Source organism: Salvelinus fontinalis, unplaced genomic scaffold (assembly GCF_029448725.1).
Source record: "Salvelinus fontinalis isolate EN_2023a unplaced genomic scaffold, ASM2944872v1 scaffold_0001, whole genome shotgun sequence".
Taxonomy (NCBI): domain Eukaryota; kingdom Metazoa; phylum Chordata; class Actinopteri; order Salmoniformes; family Salmonidae; genus Salvelinus; species Salvelinus fontinalis.
In genome coordinates this window covers 256,771-271,734 of record NW_026600210.1, presented here as the reverse complement: position 1 = coordinate 271,734, position 14,964 = coordinate 256,771, and the positions used below count along the sequence as shown (strand labels likewise).

At 48.7% G+C, this 14,964-nt stretch overlaps 1 protein-coding gene across 3 annotated transcripts in view; it reads right to left on the bottom strand.

Annotated features, from left to right (window-relative positions):
• dennd4a (DENN/MADD domain containing 4A) overlaps positions 1-14,964 on the bottom strand; it is a 182,295-nt gene that overhangs the window by 66,758 nt on the left and 100,573 nt on the right. For all 3 annotated transcript variants that reach the window (XM_055910129.1, XM_055910128.1, XM_055910130.1), the window contains 5 exons: positions 9,440-9,579; positions 1,926-2,061; positions 1,368-1,574; positions 1,062-1,190; positions 559-715 (listed from right to left, as the gene is read on the bottom strand). In XM_055910129.1, coding sequence (XP_055766104.1) covers positions 559-715; positions 1,062-1,190; positions 1,368-1,574; positions 1,926-2,061; positions 9,440-9,579 — 769 coding nt within the window. The remainder of the gene's footprint in view (positions 1-558; positions 716-1,061; positions 1,191-1,367; positions 1,575-1,925; positions 2,062-9,439; positions 9,580-14,964) is intronic.

Genomic DNA, 14,964 nt, shown 5'->3' with positions numbered 1-14,964 from the left:
AGAGGCGGGTTACCCACTAGCTGAATGACGGCGATTTTATTCCTGGTCGGGTAGGAAGAAGGAATTCCTTTGCGTCGGACTCGTTAAAGAAGAAATCTTCGTCCAGCACGAGGTGAGTCATCGCTGTCCTGATATCCAGAAGCTCTTTTTGGTCATAAGAGACGGTGGCAGAAAACATTATGTACAAAATAAGTTATAAATAACGCGAAAAAACACAACTGGTTAGGAGCCCGTAAAATGGCAGCCATCTCCTCCGGCCTCAGGACTGTGTACATTCAATTTTTTTAATTTAACAAGTCAAGTCAGTTAAGAAGAAATTCTTATTTACAATGACGGCCTACCAAAAGGCAAAAGGCCCCCTGCGGGGACGGGGGCCTGGGACGGGGGCCTGGGATTAAACATACCCCGGCCAAACCCTAACGACGCCGGGCCAATTTCGCGACGCCCCAAAATCACAGCCGGTTGTGATCCAGCCTGGAATCGAACCAGGGACTGTAGTGACACCTCTAGCATTGAGAGACAACACAGCGGTGTTCCTGGAAGGGGAGATGGATTTACCTGATGTGTCTCTGCTCTGGGTTTGGTTCTGGTTCTGGACCGTCTGTTTCCGTCCCAGCTGTTTGAACCGGCCCACCCCCAGGACCACGTTCCTCAGCTTGGCCCACAGGAAGTAGCCCCCTCTAGTATTGGACGGCCACGTGCTCTCCAACACCGCCTGGAACCAATCAATCAATCAAGCAATCAATCAATCAATAAAACAATCACTCTATCATTCAATCATTCAATCATTCAATCATTCAATCATTCAAACTATCAATCTATCTATCAATCAAACGATTAATCAATCACTCTATCATTCAATCAATCAATCAATCAAACTATCAATCAATCAATCAATCAATGTATCAATGTATCAATCAACCTATCAATAGTACTGGATGGCTAAGTGCTCTCCAACCCCGCCTGGAACCAATCAATCAATACATCGATCAATCAAGCACGCGTAATATAGTGTATACGGTAGTCAGTGTAGATGTCATTTCTTCATCAGCAGGACTCACCTTGTTGTAGTAACCGTAGGTGATGGCGTTGGGGTGAACTCCGGCCTTCTTCATCTCAAACAGAACTCGCACCGCCAGGACAGGCTGGCTGTACTGTCCACACAGCTGCATTAACACCCGGTAACACACCTAGGAGACAGGAGAGGAGAGAGGAGACAGGAGAGGAGACAGGAGACAGGAGACAGGAAGTTAGAGTTAGAGAGGACATCAGCACCCTGTAGGACACCTGGAGAGGAGACACAGAGGACATCTGCACCCTATAGGACACCTGGAGAGGAGACACAGAGGACATCTATTGTTTCCTACCTCATCGGGTGCCTGCAGCTTCTTGTCCTGCATCTTCCTCAGGATGTCGTAGGCCATGCGTAGTGCCCGCACCTTGGCGTGGCACGCGCTGGCGTAGGCTGGCAGGCATATGAACCACAGGCCGTAACAGTGACGCAGCAGACACTTGGACCACATCTGAGGTACGGAGGCGTGGGATTTAGCCATTCGCTGGGCAGAGCGGATCTCCTGGACACACATCGCAACATAAACAACTAGAGATATTCTACAGTTCTGACAACAGTGGGTTGAGTGGCGTTTATACATGAGCCTGGGGGTGCAGTCTGCTCTTATTGGAGGGAGTGGGTTGAGTGGCGCCTTTGTCTGTCTGTCTGTCTGTCTGTCTGTCTGTCTGTCTGTCTGTCTGTCTGTCTGTCTGTCTGTCTGTCTGTCTGTCTGTCTGTCTGATCCTGTTTGTCTTGTCTCATCCTGTCTGTCTTGTCTCATCCTGTCTGTCTGTCTGTCTGTCGGTCTGTCGGTCTGTCCGTCCCTTCTGTCTGTCTGGTTTATGCGAAGCTGCGTGTGGTAATGACCTCTGACCTGTTTGGAGCGTCTAAAAATGGCGGCAGGGCTGGCTGGACTGGTGTGTCTCTGGTGTGTCAGGCTGGCCGAGGGGGGGTGTGGTCCATCCTGGAGCTCCAACAAATCACGACTCAGCACCGGAAACCCAGAGTAGCTGGACAGGGGATAACACAACACTATCAGTAGTTGGACAGGGTTAACACAACACTATCAGTAGTTGGACAGGGTTAATACAACACTATCAGTAGCTGGGCAGGGTTAATACAACACTATCAGTAGTTGGACAGGGTTAATACAACACTATCAGTAGTTGGACAGGGTTAACACAACACTATCAGTAGCTGGACAGGGGATAACACAACACTATCAGTAGTTGGACAGGGTTAATACAACACTATCAGTAGCTGGGGTTAATACAACACTATCAGTAGTTGGACAGGGTTAATACAACACTATCAGTAGCTGGGGTTAATACAACACTATCAGTAGTTGGACAGGGTTAATACAACACTATCAGTAGCTGGACAGGGTTAATACAACACTATCAGTAGCTGGGGTTAATACAACACTATCAGTAGCTGGACAGGGTTAACACAACACTATCAGTAGCTGGACAGGGTTAATACAACACTATCAGTAGCTGGACAGGGTTAATACAACACTATCAGTAGCTGGGGTTAATACAACACTATCAGTAGCTGGACAGGGTTAACACAACACTATCAGTAGCTGGACAGGGTTAATACAACACTATCAGTAGTTGGACAGGGTTAACACAACACTATCAGTAGCTGGGGTTAATACAACACTATCAGTAGCTGGACAGGGTTAACACAACACTATCAGTAGCTGGACAGGGTTAATACAACACTATCAGTAGTTGGACAGGGTTAATACAACACTATCAGTAGTTGGACAGGGTTAATACAACACTATCAGTAGCTGGACAGGGGATAACACAACACTATCAGTAGCTGGACAGGGGTTAATACAACACTATCAGTAGTTGGACAGGGTTAATACAACACTATCAGTAGCTGGGGTTAATAGAACACTATCAGTAGCTGGACAGGGGATAACACAACACTATCAGTAGCTGGACAGGGTTAATACAACACTATCAGTAGTTGGACAGGGTTAACACAACACTATCAGTAGCTGGGGTTAATACAACACTATCAGTAGCTGGACAGGGTTAATACAACACTATCAGTAGTTGGACAGGGTTAATACAACACTATCAGTAGTTGGACAGGGTTAACACAACACTATCAGTAGCTGGGGTTAATACAACACTATCAGTAGCTGGACAGGGTTAATACAACACTATCAGTAGTTGGACAGGGTTAACACAACACTATCAGTAGCTGGGGTTAATACAACACTATCAGTAGCTGGACAGGGTTAATACAACACTATCAGTAGCTGGACAGGGTTAACACAGGAGAGGTTTGGAATGGCTGGGGGTCCCCGAGGAGAGGTTTGGAATGGCTGGGGGTCCCCGAGGAGAGGTTTGGAACGGCTGGGGGGGGGGTCCCCGAGGAGAGGTTTGGAATGGCTGGGGGTCACCGAGGAGAGGTTTGGAATGGCTGGGGGTCACCGAGGAGAGGTTTGGAATGGCTGAGGGTCCCAGAGGAGAGGTTTGGAATGGCTGGGGGTCACCGAGGAGAGATTTGGAATGGCTGGGGGTCCTCGAGGAGAGGTTTGGAATGGCTGGGGGGGGGGGTCCCCGAGGAGAGGTTTGGAACGGCTGGGGGTCACCGAGGAGAGATTTGGAATGGCTGGGGGTCCTCGAGGAGAGGTTTGGAATGGCTGGGGGGGGGGGGGGGTCCCCGAGGAGAGGTTTGGAACGGCTGGGGGGGGGGGTCCCCGAGGAGAGGTTTGGAATGGCTGGGGGTCACCGAGGAGAGGTTTGGAATGGCTGGGGGTCACAGAGGAGAGATTTGGAATGGCTGGGGGTCACCGAGGAGAGGTTTGGAATGGCTGGGGGTCCCAGCGGAGAGGTTTGGAATGGCTGGGGGTCCCAGAGGAAAGGTTTGGAATGGCTGGGGGTCACCGAGGAGTGCTTTGGAAATCCCTGACATAAGCCACAACACCATCAGTAGTTGTAGAACACAAAGCTGATATACTGCACAATAAAATGTATTTGACTCTGATTACTGAGAGAGAGGGGGGAAAAACTGGTGTTCCAAAAAAGGTCCAGTCGCCAGGACCACAAATACAAATTCCATCTAGACACCGTTGCCCTCGAGCACACAAGAAACCACACATACCTCGGCCTAAATATCCAGCGCCACAGGTAACTTTCACAAAGCTATGATCGATCTGAGAGACAAGGCAAGAAGGGCATTCTATGCCATCAAAAGGAACATAAAATTCAACATACCAATTAGGATCTGGCCAAAAATACATGAATCAGTCATAGAGCCCATTGCCCTTTATGGTTGTGAGGTCTGGGGTCCGCTCACCTGTCACGATCGTGTGGCGGATTGACGGACCAAAATGCAGCAGTTGGAAAATAAGCCATCTTCTTTTATTATAACACGAAGATGAACACGACACAAAAACACTTTAACAAAACAACAAAATAACCGTGAAGCTACAAACGTTGTGCACAAACATACAGGCTACTAACGTTCTTACATAGACAATTACCCACAACCAATGAGAGCCTATGGCTACCCTAAATAAGGCTCCCAATCAGAGACAACCGAAATCAGCTGTCTCTAATTGGGAACTCATTCAGGTAACCATAGACTCTCCTAGATAACTAACCAACATAGACAACGCTAGACATATACACTCAACACAAAACCATCTACTACACCCCATAACCCCTTTACCAAATAAACACCCAAAACCAACAAAACATAAACATTACCCATGTCACACCCTGACCTAACTAAAATAATAAAGAAAACAAAGAATAATAAGGCCAGGGCGTGACATAACCCCCCCCTTGAGGCGCGAACTCCGGGCGCACCATACACAGTCTAGGGGAGGGTCTGGGTGGGCTCCCCTCCACGGTGGCGGCTCCGGCTCTGGTCGTAGTCCCCACGTCACCACAGTACCTAACCACCTCCTAGGCTTCCTCCAAACGACCCCCCTCCACATTAACCCCATTGCATTAAGGGGGAGTTCCGGACTAAGGGACAGCTCCGGACTAAGGACCAGTACCAGGGTAAGGGGCAGTACCAGGGTCAGGGGCAGTACCAGGATAAGGGGCAGGGTAAGGGGCAGCACCAGGGTAAGGGGCAGCACCAGGGTAAGGGGCAGCACCAGGGTAAGGGGCAGCTCCGGACTGAGGAATGGCAGCTCCGGACTGAGGGACTGCAGCTCCGGACTGAGGGACTGCAGCTCCGGACTGAGGGACGGCCCATGGCTGGCTGACAGATCTGGCTGCTCATGGCTGGCTAACGGATCTGGCTGCTCATGGCTGGCTAACTGATCTGGCTGCTCATGGCTGGCTGACGGATCTGGCTGCTCATGGCTGGCTGACGGATCTGGCTGCTCATGGCTGGCTGACGGATCTGGCTGCTCATGGCTGGCTGACGGATCTGGCTGCTCATGGCTGGCTGACGGATCTGGCTGCTCATGGCTAGCTGACGGATCTGGCTGCTCATGGCTAGCTGACGGATCTGGCTGCTCATGGCTAGCTGACGGATCTGGCTGCTCATGGCTAGCTGACGGATCTGGCTGCTCATGGCTAGCTGACGGATCTGGCTGCTCATGGCTAGCTGACGGATCTGGCTGCTCATGGCTAGCTGACGGATCTGGCTGCTCATGGCTAGCTGACGGATCTGGCTGCTCATGGCTAGCTGACGGATCTGGCTGCTCATGGCTAGCTGACGGATCTGGCTGCTCATGGCTAGCTGACGGATCTGGCTGCTCATGGCTAGCTGACGGATCTGGCTGCTCATGGCTAGCTGACGGATCTGGCTGCTCATGGCTAGCTGACGGATCTGGCTGCTCATGGCTAGCTGACGGATCTGGCTGCTCATGGCTAGCTGACGGATCTGGCTGCTCATGGCTGGCTGACTGATCTGGCTGCTCCTGTCTGGTTGGCGGCTCTGGCAGATCCTGTCTGGTTGGCGGCTCTGGCAGATCCTGTCTGGTTGGCGGCTCTGGCAGATCCTGTCTGGTTGGCGGCTCTGGCAGATCCTGTCTGGTTGGCGGCTCTGGCAGATCCTGTCTGACGGACGGCTCTAGCGGCTCCTGTCTGGCGGACGGCTCTAGCGGCTCCTGTCTGGCGGACGGCTCAGTAGGCTCATGGCAGACGGGCGGCTTTGCAGGCTCATGGCAGACGGGCGGCTTTGCAGGCTCATTGCAGACGGATGGCTCAGATGGCGCTGGGGAGACGGATGGCTCAGATGGCGCTGGGGAGACGGATGGCTCAGATGGCGCTGGGGAGACGGATGGCTCAGATGGCGCTTGGCAGACGGGCAGTTCAGTCATCGCTGTGCAGACGGCAGACTCCTGCCGGCTGAGGTGCACTGTAGGCCTGGTGCGTGGTGCCGGGACTGGTGGCACCGGGCTGGGGACACGCATCTCATGGCTAGTGCGGGGAGCAGGAACAGGGCATACTGGACCCTGGGGACGCACATTAGGCCTAGTGCGTGGGGCCGGAACTGGTGGTACCGGACTGGGGACACGCATCTCAGGGCTAATGCGGGGAGCAGCAACAGGACGCACATTAGGCCTAGTGCGTGGGGCCGGAACTGGTGGTACCGGACTGGGGACACGCATCTCAGGGCTAATGCGGGGAGCAGCAACAGGACGCACAGGACTCTGGGTATACACAGGAGGCTTGGTGCGTAATTTAGGCACTGGTGGTAAAGGGCTGGAGACACGCACCATAAGGCTAGTGCGTGGAGGAGGCACTGGTTGTACTGGGCTGGGGACCGTCACAGGAGAGTTAGTACATAGGGCTAATATAGGAGGTGCAGGACTAGGGAGGCGTACAGGAGGCCTGGTTCGTGGGACTGTCCTTTCCAGACGGTTAGCACGCACATCAGGACGAGCATGTAGAGCTGACTCAGGTAACCTCACATCCCGCACACGCTCTGTCGGGTGGATCTTGTGCCTCACGCACCAACACAGCAGCTCCCTCATTTCACTCTCTTCCAACCTCCCCAATAAATCCTTAACCGTCTCTGCATCATTCCCATTGCTCCCCTCCAATCTCAGCCCGACTGGCTCAGGTTCCCTCTTAGAGGAAGCACGGGAAGCACGGGAAGTTGACGCAGTCCTCCCATCTGGACTCGCCACATTCCCCATGAGCCCCTCCCCAAGAAATTTTTGGGTATTACTCACGGGTCTCCAGCCTTGCTTCCTTGCTGCCTCCTCATATCGCCTCCTCTCGGCTTTCGCTGCCTCCAGCTCTTCACGAGGGAGGCGATATTCTCCAGGTTGAGCCCAAGGTCCCTTTCCTTCCAATTCGTCCTCCCATCTCCAGAAATCCTGTGTAGGTAGGTCCTGTTGCCGCCTTCCATGCCGCTTGGTCCTATGGTGGGTAATTCTGTCACGATCGTGTGGCGGATTGACGGACCAAAATGCAGCAGTTGGAAAATAAGCCATCTTCTTTTATTATAACACGAAGATGAACACGACACAAAAACACTTTAACAAAACAACAAAATAACAAAACGACCGTGAAGCTACAAACGTTGTGCACAAACATACAGGCTACTAACGTTCTTACATAGACAATTACCCACAACCAATGAGAGCCTATGGCTACCCTAAATAAGGCTCCCAATCAGAGACAACCGAAATCAGCTGTCTCTAATTGGGAACTCATTCAGGTAACCATAGACTCTCCTAGATAACTAACCAACATAGACAACGCTAGACATATACACTCAACACAAAACCATCTACTACACCCCATAACCCCTTTACCAAATAAACACCCAAAACCAACAAAACATAAACATTACCCATGTCACACCCTGACCTAACTAAAATAATAAAGAAAACAAAGAATAATAAGGCCAGGGCGTGACATCACCAACCAAGAATTCACAAAATGGGACAAACACCAAATTGAGACTCTGCCTGCAGAATTCTGCAAAAATATCCTCTGTGTACAAAGTAAAACACCAAGTAATGCAGAGCAGAATTAGGCCGATACCCGCTAATTATCAAAATCCAGAAAAGAGACGTTAAATTCTACAACCACCTAAAAGGAAGCGATTCCCAAACCTTCCATAACAAAGCCATCACCTACAGAGAGATAAACCTGGAGAAGAGTCCCCTAAGCAAACTGGTCCTAGGGCTCTGTTCACAAACACAAACACACCCCACAGAGCCCCAGGACAACAGCACAATTAGACCCAACCAAATCATGAGAAAACAAAAAGAGAATTACTTGACACATTGGAAAGAATTAAAAAACAGAGCAAACTAGAATGCTATTTGGCCCTAAACAGAGAGTACACAGTGGCAGAATACCTGACCACTGTGACTGACCCAAACTGAAGGAAAGCTTTGACTATGTACAGACTCAGTGAGCATAGCCTTGCTATTGAGAAAGGCCGCCGTAGGCAGACCTGGCTCTCAAGAGAAGACAGGCTATGTGCTCACTGTCCACAAAATGAGGTGGAAACTGAGCTGCACTTCCTAACCTCCTGCCCAATGTATGACCATATTAGAGAGACATATTTCCCTCAGATTACACAGATCCACAAAGAATTCGAAAACAAATCCAATTTTGATAACCTCCCATATCTACTGGGTGAAATACCACAGTGTGACATCACAGCAGCAAGATGTGTGACCTGTTGCCACAAGAAAAGGGCAACCAGTGAAAAACAAACACCATTGTAAATACAACCCATATTTATGCTTATTTATTTTAACTTGTGTGCTTTAACCATTCGTACATTGTTACAACACTGTATATATATAATATAACATTTGTAATGTCTTTATTGTTTTGAAACTTCTGTATGTGTAATGTTTACTGTTCATTTGTATTGTTTGTTTCACTTTTGTGTATTGTCTACCTCACTTGCTTTGGCAATGTTAACACATGTTTCCATTGCCAATAAAGCCCCTTGAATTGAATTGAATTGAATTGACAGAGATAGATAGAGACAGAGATAGATAGAGACAGAGATAGATAGAGACAGAGATAGATAGAGACAGAGATAGATAGAGAGACAGAGATAGATAGACAGAGAGAGAGACAGAGATAGAGAGAGACAGAGATAGATAGAGAGACAGAGATAGATAGAGGGGAGGGCTGAGAGCGCTTATTTTTTTAAAGAATAATCACAAAGCACACACACTCAGAGTAAGCAACAAAATCACAAAGCTTTACAGCGGTGACTAACGCTCCAACAACGGACTGAGTCTCTCCCTGGTGAGGCACCTTGGGAGTCCTGGGGGCCCTACGAGTACTGTTGCGCTCTGGTCGTGTGTGTTTCCTGTCTGCAGTACCTACAGCACAGAGGGTGTGTGTGTGTGTGTGTGTGTGTGTGTGTGTGTGTGTATGTGTGCGTGCGTGCGTGCGTGTGTGTGTACAGTACCTATAACAGAGTGGATGCTCCTCTCCCTGTGCCAACAGTCTTAGTTCAGGAGGGTTGATGTAAACAGTGTGTTCACTGCGATGGGACTCATCCAGCTCTATCAACCTGGTGTCTTCTGGTCCATCGCTGTCCATCTGAATCTGAAAGGGAACACATCTTCCTGATTGATTCGTCCTACATTGTGTCTGTCCACATGACAGTTCTGTCCTCTAGTCTGTCCGTCCACAACACACGGTTCACAGTTCAAAGACACGACAAGGCTACAGACACAGCTAGAAGGCTACAGACACAGCTAGAAGGCTACAGACACAGCTAGAAGGCTACAGACACAGCTACAGACACAGCTAGAAGGCTACAGACACAGCCAGAAGGCTACAGACACAGCAACAGACACAGCCAGAAGGCTACAGACACAGCCAGAAGGCTACAGACACAGCTAGAAGGCTACAGACACAGCTACAGACACAGCCAGAAGGCTACAGACACAGCCAGAAGGCTACAGACACAGCTACAGACACAGCCAGAAGGCTACAGACACAGCCAGAAGGCTACAGACACAGCTACAGACACAGCCAGAAGGCTACAGACACAGCCAGAAGGCTACAGACACAGCCAGAAGGCTACAGACACAGCTACAGACACAGCCAGAAGGCTACAGACACAGCCAGAAGGCTACAGACACAGCTAGAAGGTTACAGACACAGCTAGAAGGCTACAGACACAGCTAGAAGGCTACAGACACAGCTACAGACACAGCCAGAAGGCTACAGACACAGCTAGAAGGCTACAGACACAGCTACAGACACAGCCAGAAGGCTACAGACACAGCTAGAAGGCTACAGACACAGCCAGAAGGCTACAGACACAGCTACAGACACAGCTAGAAGGCTACAGACACAGCCAGAAGGCTACAGACACAGCTAGAAGGCTACAGACACAGCTAGAAAGCTACAGACACAGCTAGAAGGCTACAGACACAGCTAGAAGGCTACAGACACAGCTACAACGAATCCATACTGCAGCCAAGTTAGCAGAAAGGCATTATTTCTATACACGAGAAGTGAAAGTGCTTTTGCATTGTTCCTACTACCTGTTTCTTCCTTGGCAACGACTAGAAAGCGTGTACAGGGACTAATGCTCTCTATGATCAGTGATCTGTCATCTGTTGCCAGACAGGGACAGGACCAGGAAATCATTGAAATGATGTCAGACAGAGAAGAGACCACTGATTCCAGATCAGTGATTCTAGACCAGTGATTTCAGACCACTGATTCCAGATCAGTGATTCCAGACCAGTGATTCCAGACCAGTGATTCCAGATCAGTGATTCCAGACCAGTGATTCCAGATCAGTGATTCCAGACCAGTGATTCCAGACCAGTGATTCCAGACCAGTGATTCCAGACCAGTGATTCCAGACCAGTGATTCCAGACCACTGATTCCAGACCACTGATTCCGGACCAGTGATTCCAGACCACTGATTCCAGATCAGTGATTCCAGACCAGTGATTCCAGACCAGTGATTCCAGATCAGTGATTCCAGACCAGTGATTCCAGACCAGTGATTCCAGACCAGTGATTCCAGACCACTGATTCCAGACCAGTGATTCCAGACCAGTGATTGCAGGTGATTCCAGACCAGTGATTGCAGGTGATTCCAGACCAGTGATTGCAGGTGATTCCAGACCAGTGATTCCAGACCAGTGATTCCAGACCAGTGATTTCAGACCACTGATTCCAGACCAGTGATTCCAGACCACTGATTCCAGACCAGTGATTCAAGACCACTGATTCCAGACCAGTGATTCCAGACCAGTGATTCCAAACCAGTGATTCCAGACCACTGATTCCAAACCAGTGATTCCAGACCACTGATTCCAGACCACTGATTCCAGACCAGTGATTCCAGACCACTGATTCCAGACCAGTGATTCCAGACCACTGATTCCAGACCACTGATTCCAGACCACTGATTCCAGATCATGACCATATTATAGATCACAGCCCGGGGGGGGGTCAATGGCGACCCCTATTTACTTACCACAAACGCCTTGTTTTACTAACCTCGCCTTAAAGTACATTTCTCTCCGTGCCTCTGTTTGTGCGCTAGCACAGTATACATGATCCCAGTTCTAGCTCCAAGATGGCGGCAATTTGAAGGAACGAAAAAGGTAGATTGTGCTGGAATTCACTGGAACAGTGAACCAGGTCGTCGTCTTGGAGCTAGACCTGGTTCAACGTCGTAGTTCAACAACACTATGACATCACACTATGACATCACACTATGACATCACACTATGACATCACACTATGACATCACACTATGACATCACACTATGACATCATAACTGAATTCCTCAATCTTTATGCACATTCACAAATATATTTCAAAAAAAAAATATACACATTTTTCATTTCATAAACTAAAAGCATTGTATTTGGGACAAATCATTCGCTAAACCCTAAACCTCAACTGAATCTTGTAATAAATAATGTGGAAATTGAGCAAGTTGAGGTGACTAAACTGCTTGGAGTAACACTAGATTGTAAATGGTCAAAACATATTGATATAACAGTAGCTAAGATGGAGAGAAGTCTGTCCATAATAAAGCGCTGCTCTGTCTACTTAACAACACTGTTTGGTGGTCAGGTGACACAAAGAGGGACCTTGGAAAATTACAATTGTCTCAGAACAGGGCAGCACGGCTGGCCCTTGGATGTACACAGAGAGCTAATATTAATAATATGCATGTCAATCTCTCCTGGCTGAAAGTGGAGGAGAGATTGACTTCATCACTACTTTTATTTGTAAGAAGTGTTGACATGTTGAATGCACCAAGCTGTCTGTCTAAACTACTGACTCACAGCTCAGACACCCATCCATACCCCACAAGACATGCCACCAGAGGTCTGTTTAAACTACTAACACACAGCTGGGACACCCATGCATACCCCACAAGACATGCCACCAGAGGTCTGTTTAAACTACTGGCACACAGCTCAGACACCCATCCATACCCCACAAGACATGCCACCAGAGGTCTGTTTAAACTACTAACACACAGCTCAGACACCCATGCATACCCCACAAGACATGCCACCAGAGGTCTGTCTAAACTACTAGCACACAGCTCAGACACCCATACATACCCCACAAGACATGCCACCAGAGGTCTCTTCACAGTCCCCAAGTCCAGAACAGACTATGAGAGGCGCACAGTACTACATAGAGCCATGACTACATGGAACTCTATTCCACAGTACTACATAGAGCCATGACTACATGGAACTCTATTCCACAGTACTAAATAGAGCCATGACTACATGGAACTCTATTCCACAGTACTACATAGAGCCATGACTACATGGAACTCTATTCCACAGTACTACATAGAGCCATGACAACATGGAACTCTATTCCACAGTACTACATAGAGCCATGACTACATGGAACTCTTCCACAGTACTACATAGAGCCATGACTACATGGAACTCTATTCCACAGTACTACATAGAGCCATGACTACATGGAACTCTATTCCACAGTACTACGTAGAGCCATGACTACATGGAACTCTATTCCACAGTACTACATAGAGCCATGACTACATGGAACTCTATTCCACAGTACTACATAGAGCCATGACTACATGGAACTCTATTCCACAGTACTACATAGAGCCATGACTACATGGAACTCTATTCCACAGTACTACATAGAGCCATGACTACATGGAACTCTATTCCACAGTACTATATAGAGCCATGACTACATGGAACTCTATTCCACAGTACTACATAGAGCCATGACTACATGGAACTCTATTCCACAGTACCACATAGAGCCATGACTACATGGAACTCTATTCCACAGTACTACATAGAACCATGACTACATGGAACTCTATTCCACAGTTCTACATAGAGCCATGACTACATGGAACTCTATTCCACAGTACTACATAGAGCCATGACTACATGGAACTCTATTCCACAATACTACATAGAGCCATGACTACATGGAACTCTATTCCACAGTACTACATAGAGCCATGACTACATGGAACTCTATTCCACAGTACTACATAGAGCCATGACTACATGGAACTCTATTCCACAGTACTACATAGAACCATGACTACATGGAACTCTATTCCACAGTACTACATAGAGCCATGACTACATGGAACTCTATTCCACATCAGGTAACTGATGCAGCAGTAGAATCAGATTTATAAAACAGGTAAAAATAGACCTTAGGGGCTTCCCGAGTGGCGCAGCGGTCTAAGGCACTGCATCGCAATTCTAGAGGCGTCACAACAGACCTAGGATCGATCCCAGGCTGTATCACAACCGGCCGTGATCGGGAGACCCATAGGGGAGCGCACAAATGGCCAAGCGTCGTCCGGGTTTGGGGAGGGTTTGGCCGTGGGGGCTTTACTTGGCTCATCGCCCTCCAGCGACTCCTTGTGGTGGGCCCGTGCGCCTGCAGGTTGACCTCAGTAGTCAGTTGAACAGTGTTTCCTCCGACACATTGGTGCGGCTGGCTTCCGGGTTAAGTGGGCGGGTGTTAAGATGCGCGGTTTGGCAGGTCATGTTTCTGGAGGACGTATGACTCGACCGAGCACGTTGGGGAGTGGCAGCGATGAGACAAGATCGAAACTGGTGAGAAAAAAAAGGGGTAAAATACAAAATAAAAAAATGTAAATAACAAAAATACATCTTATGGAACAGCAGGGATTGTGAAAGAGACACAGACGCACAGACACATGATAAGACTCTACACACACGCACATGGATGTATTGTATATATGTGGTGGTGGAGTTGTGGCCTGAGGGAACACACTAAATGTGTTGGGTAAAGGTGTTATGAAATTTATGTCATGTAGTATTTTAAACTATATGTATCTGTCGTATGTTGCTGGAACCCAGGAAGAGTAGCTGCTGCCTTGGCAGGAACTAATGAGGATCCATATTAAACCCCAGGAAGAGTAGCCGCTGCCTTGGCAGGAACTAATGGGGATCCATAGTAAACCCCAGGAAGAGTAGCTGCTGTCTTGGCAGGAACTAATGGGGATCCATAATAAACCTCAGGAAGAGAAGCTGCTGCCTTGGCAGGAACTAATGGGGATCCATAATAAACCCCAGGAAGAGTAGCTGCTGTCTTGGCAGGAACTAATGGGGATCCATAATGAACCTCAGGAAGAGAAGCTGATGCCTTGGCAGGAACTAATGAGGATCCATATTAAACCCCAGGAAGAGTAGCCGCTGCCTTGGCAGGAACTAATGGGGATCCATAGTAAACCCCAGTAAGAGTAGCTGCTGTCTTCGCAGGAACTAATGGGGATCCATAGTAAACCCCAGGAAGAGTAGCTGCTGCCTTGGCAGGAACTAATGGGGATCCATAATAACCCCCAGGAAGAGTAGCTGCTGCCTTGGCAACAGGAACTAATGGGGATCCATAATAAACCCCAGGAAGAGTAGCTGCTGCCTTGGCAGGAACTAATGGTGATCCATAATAAACC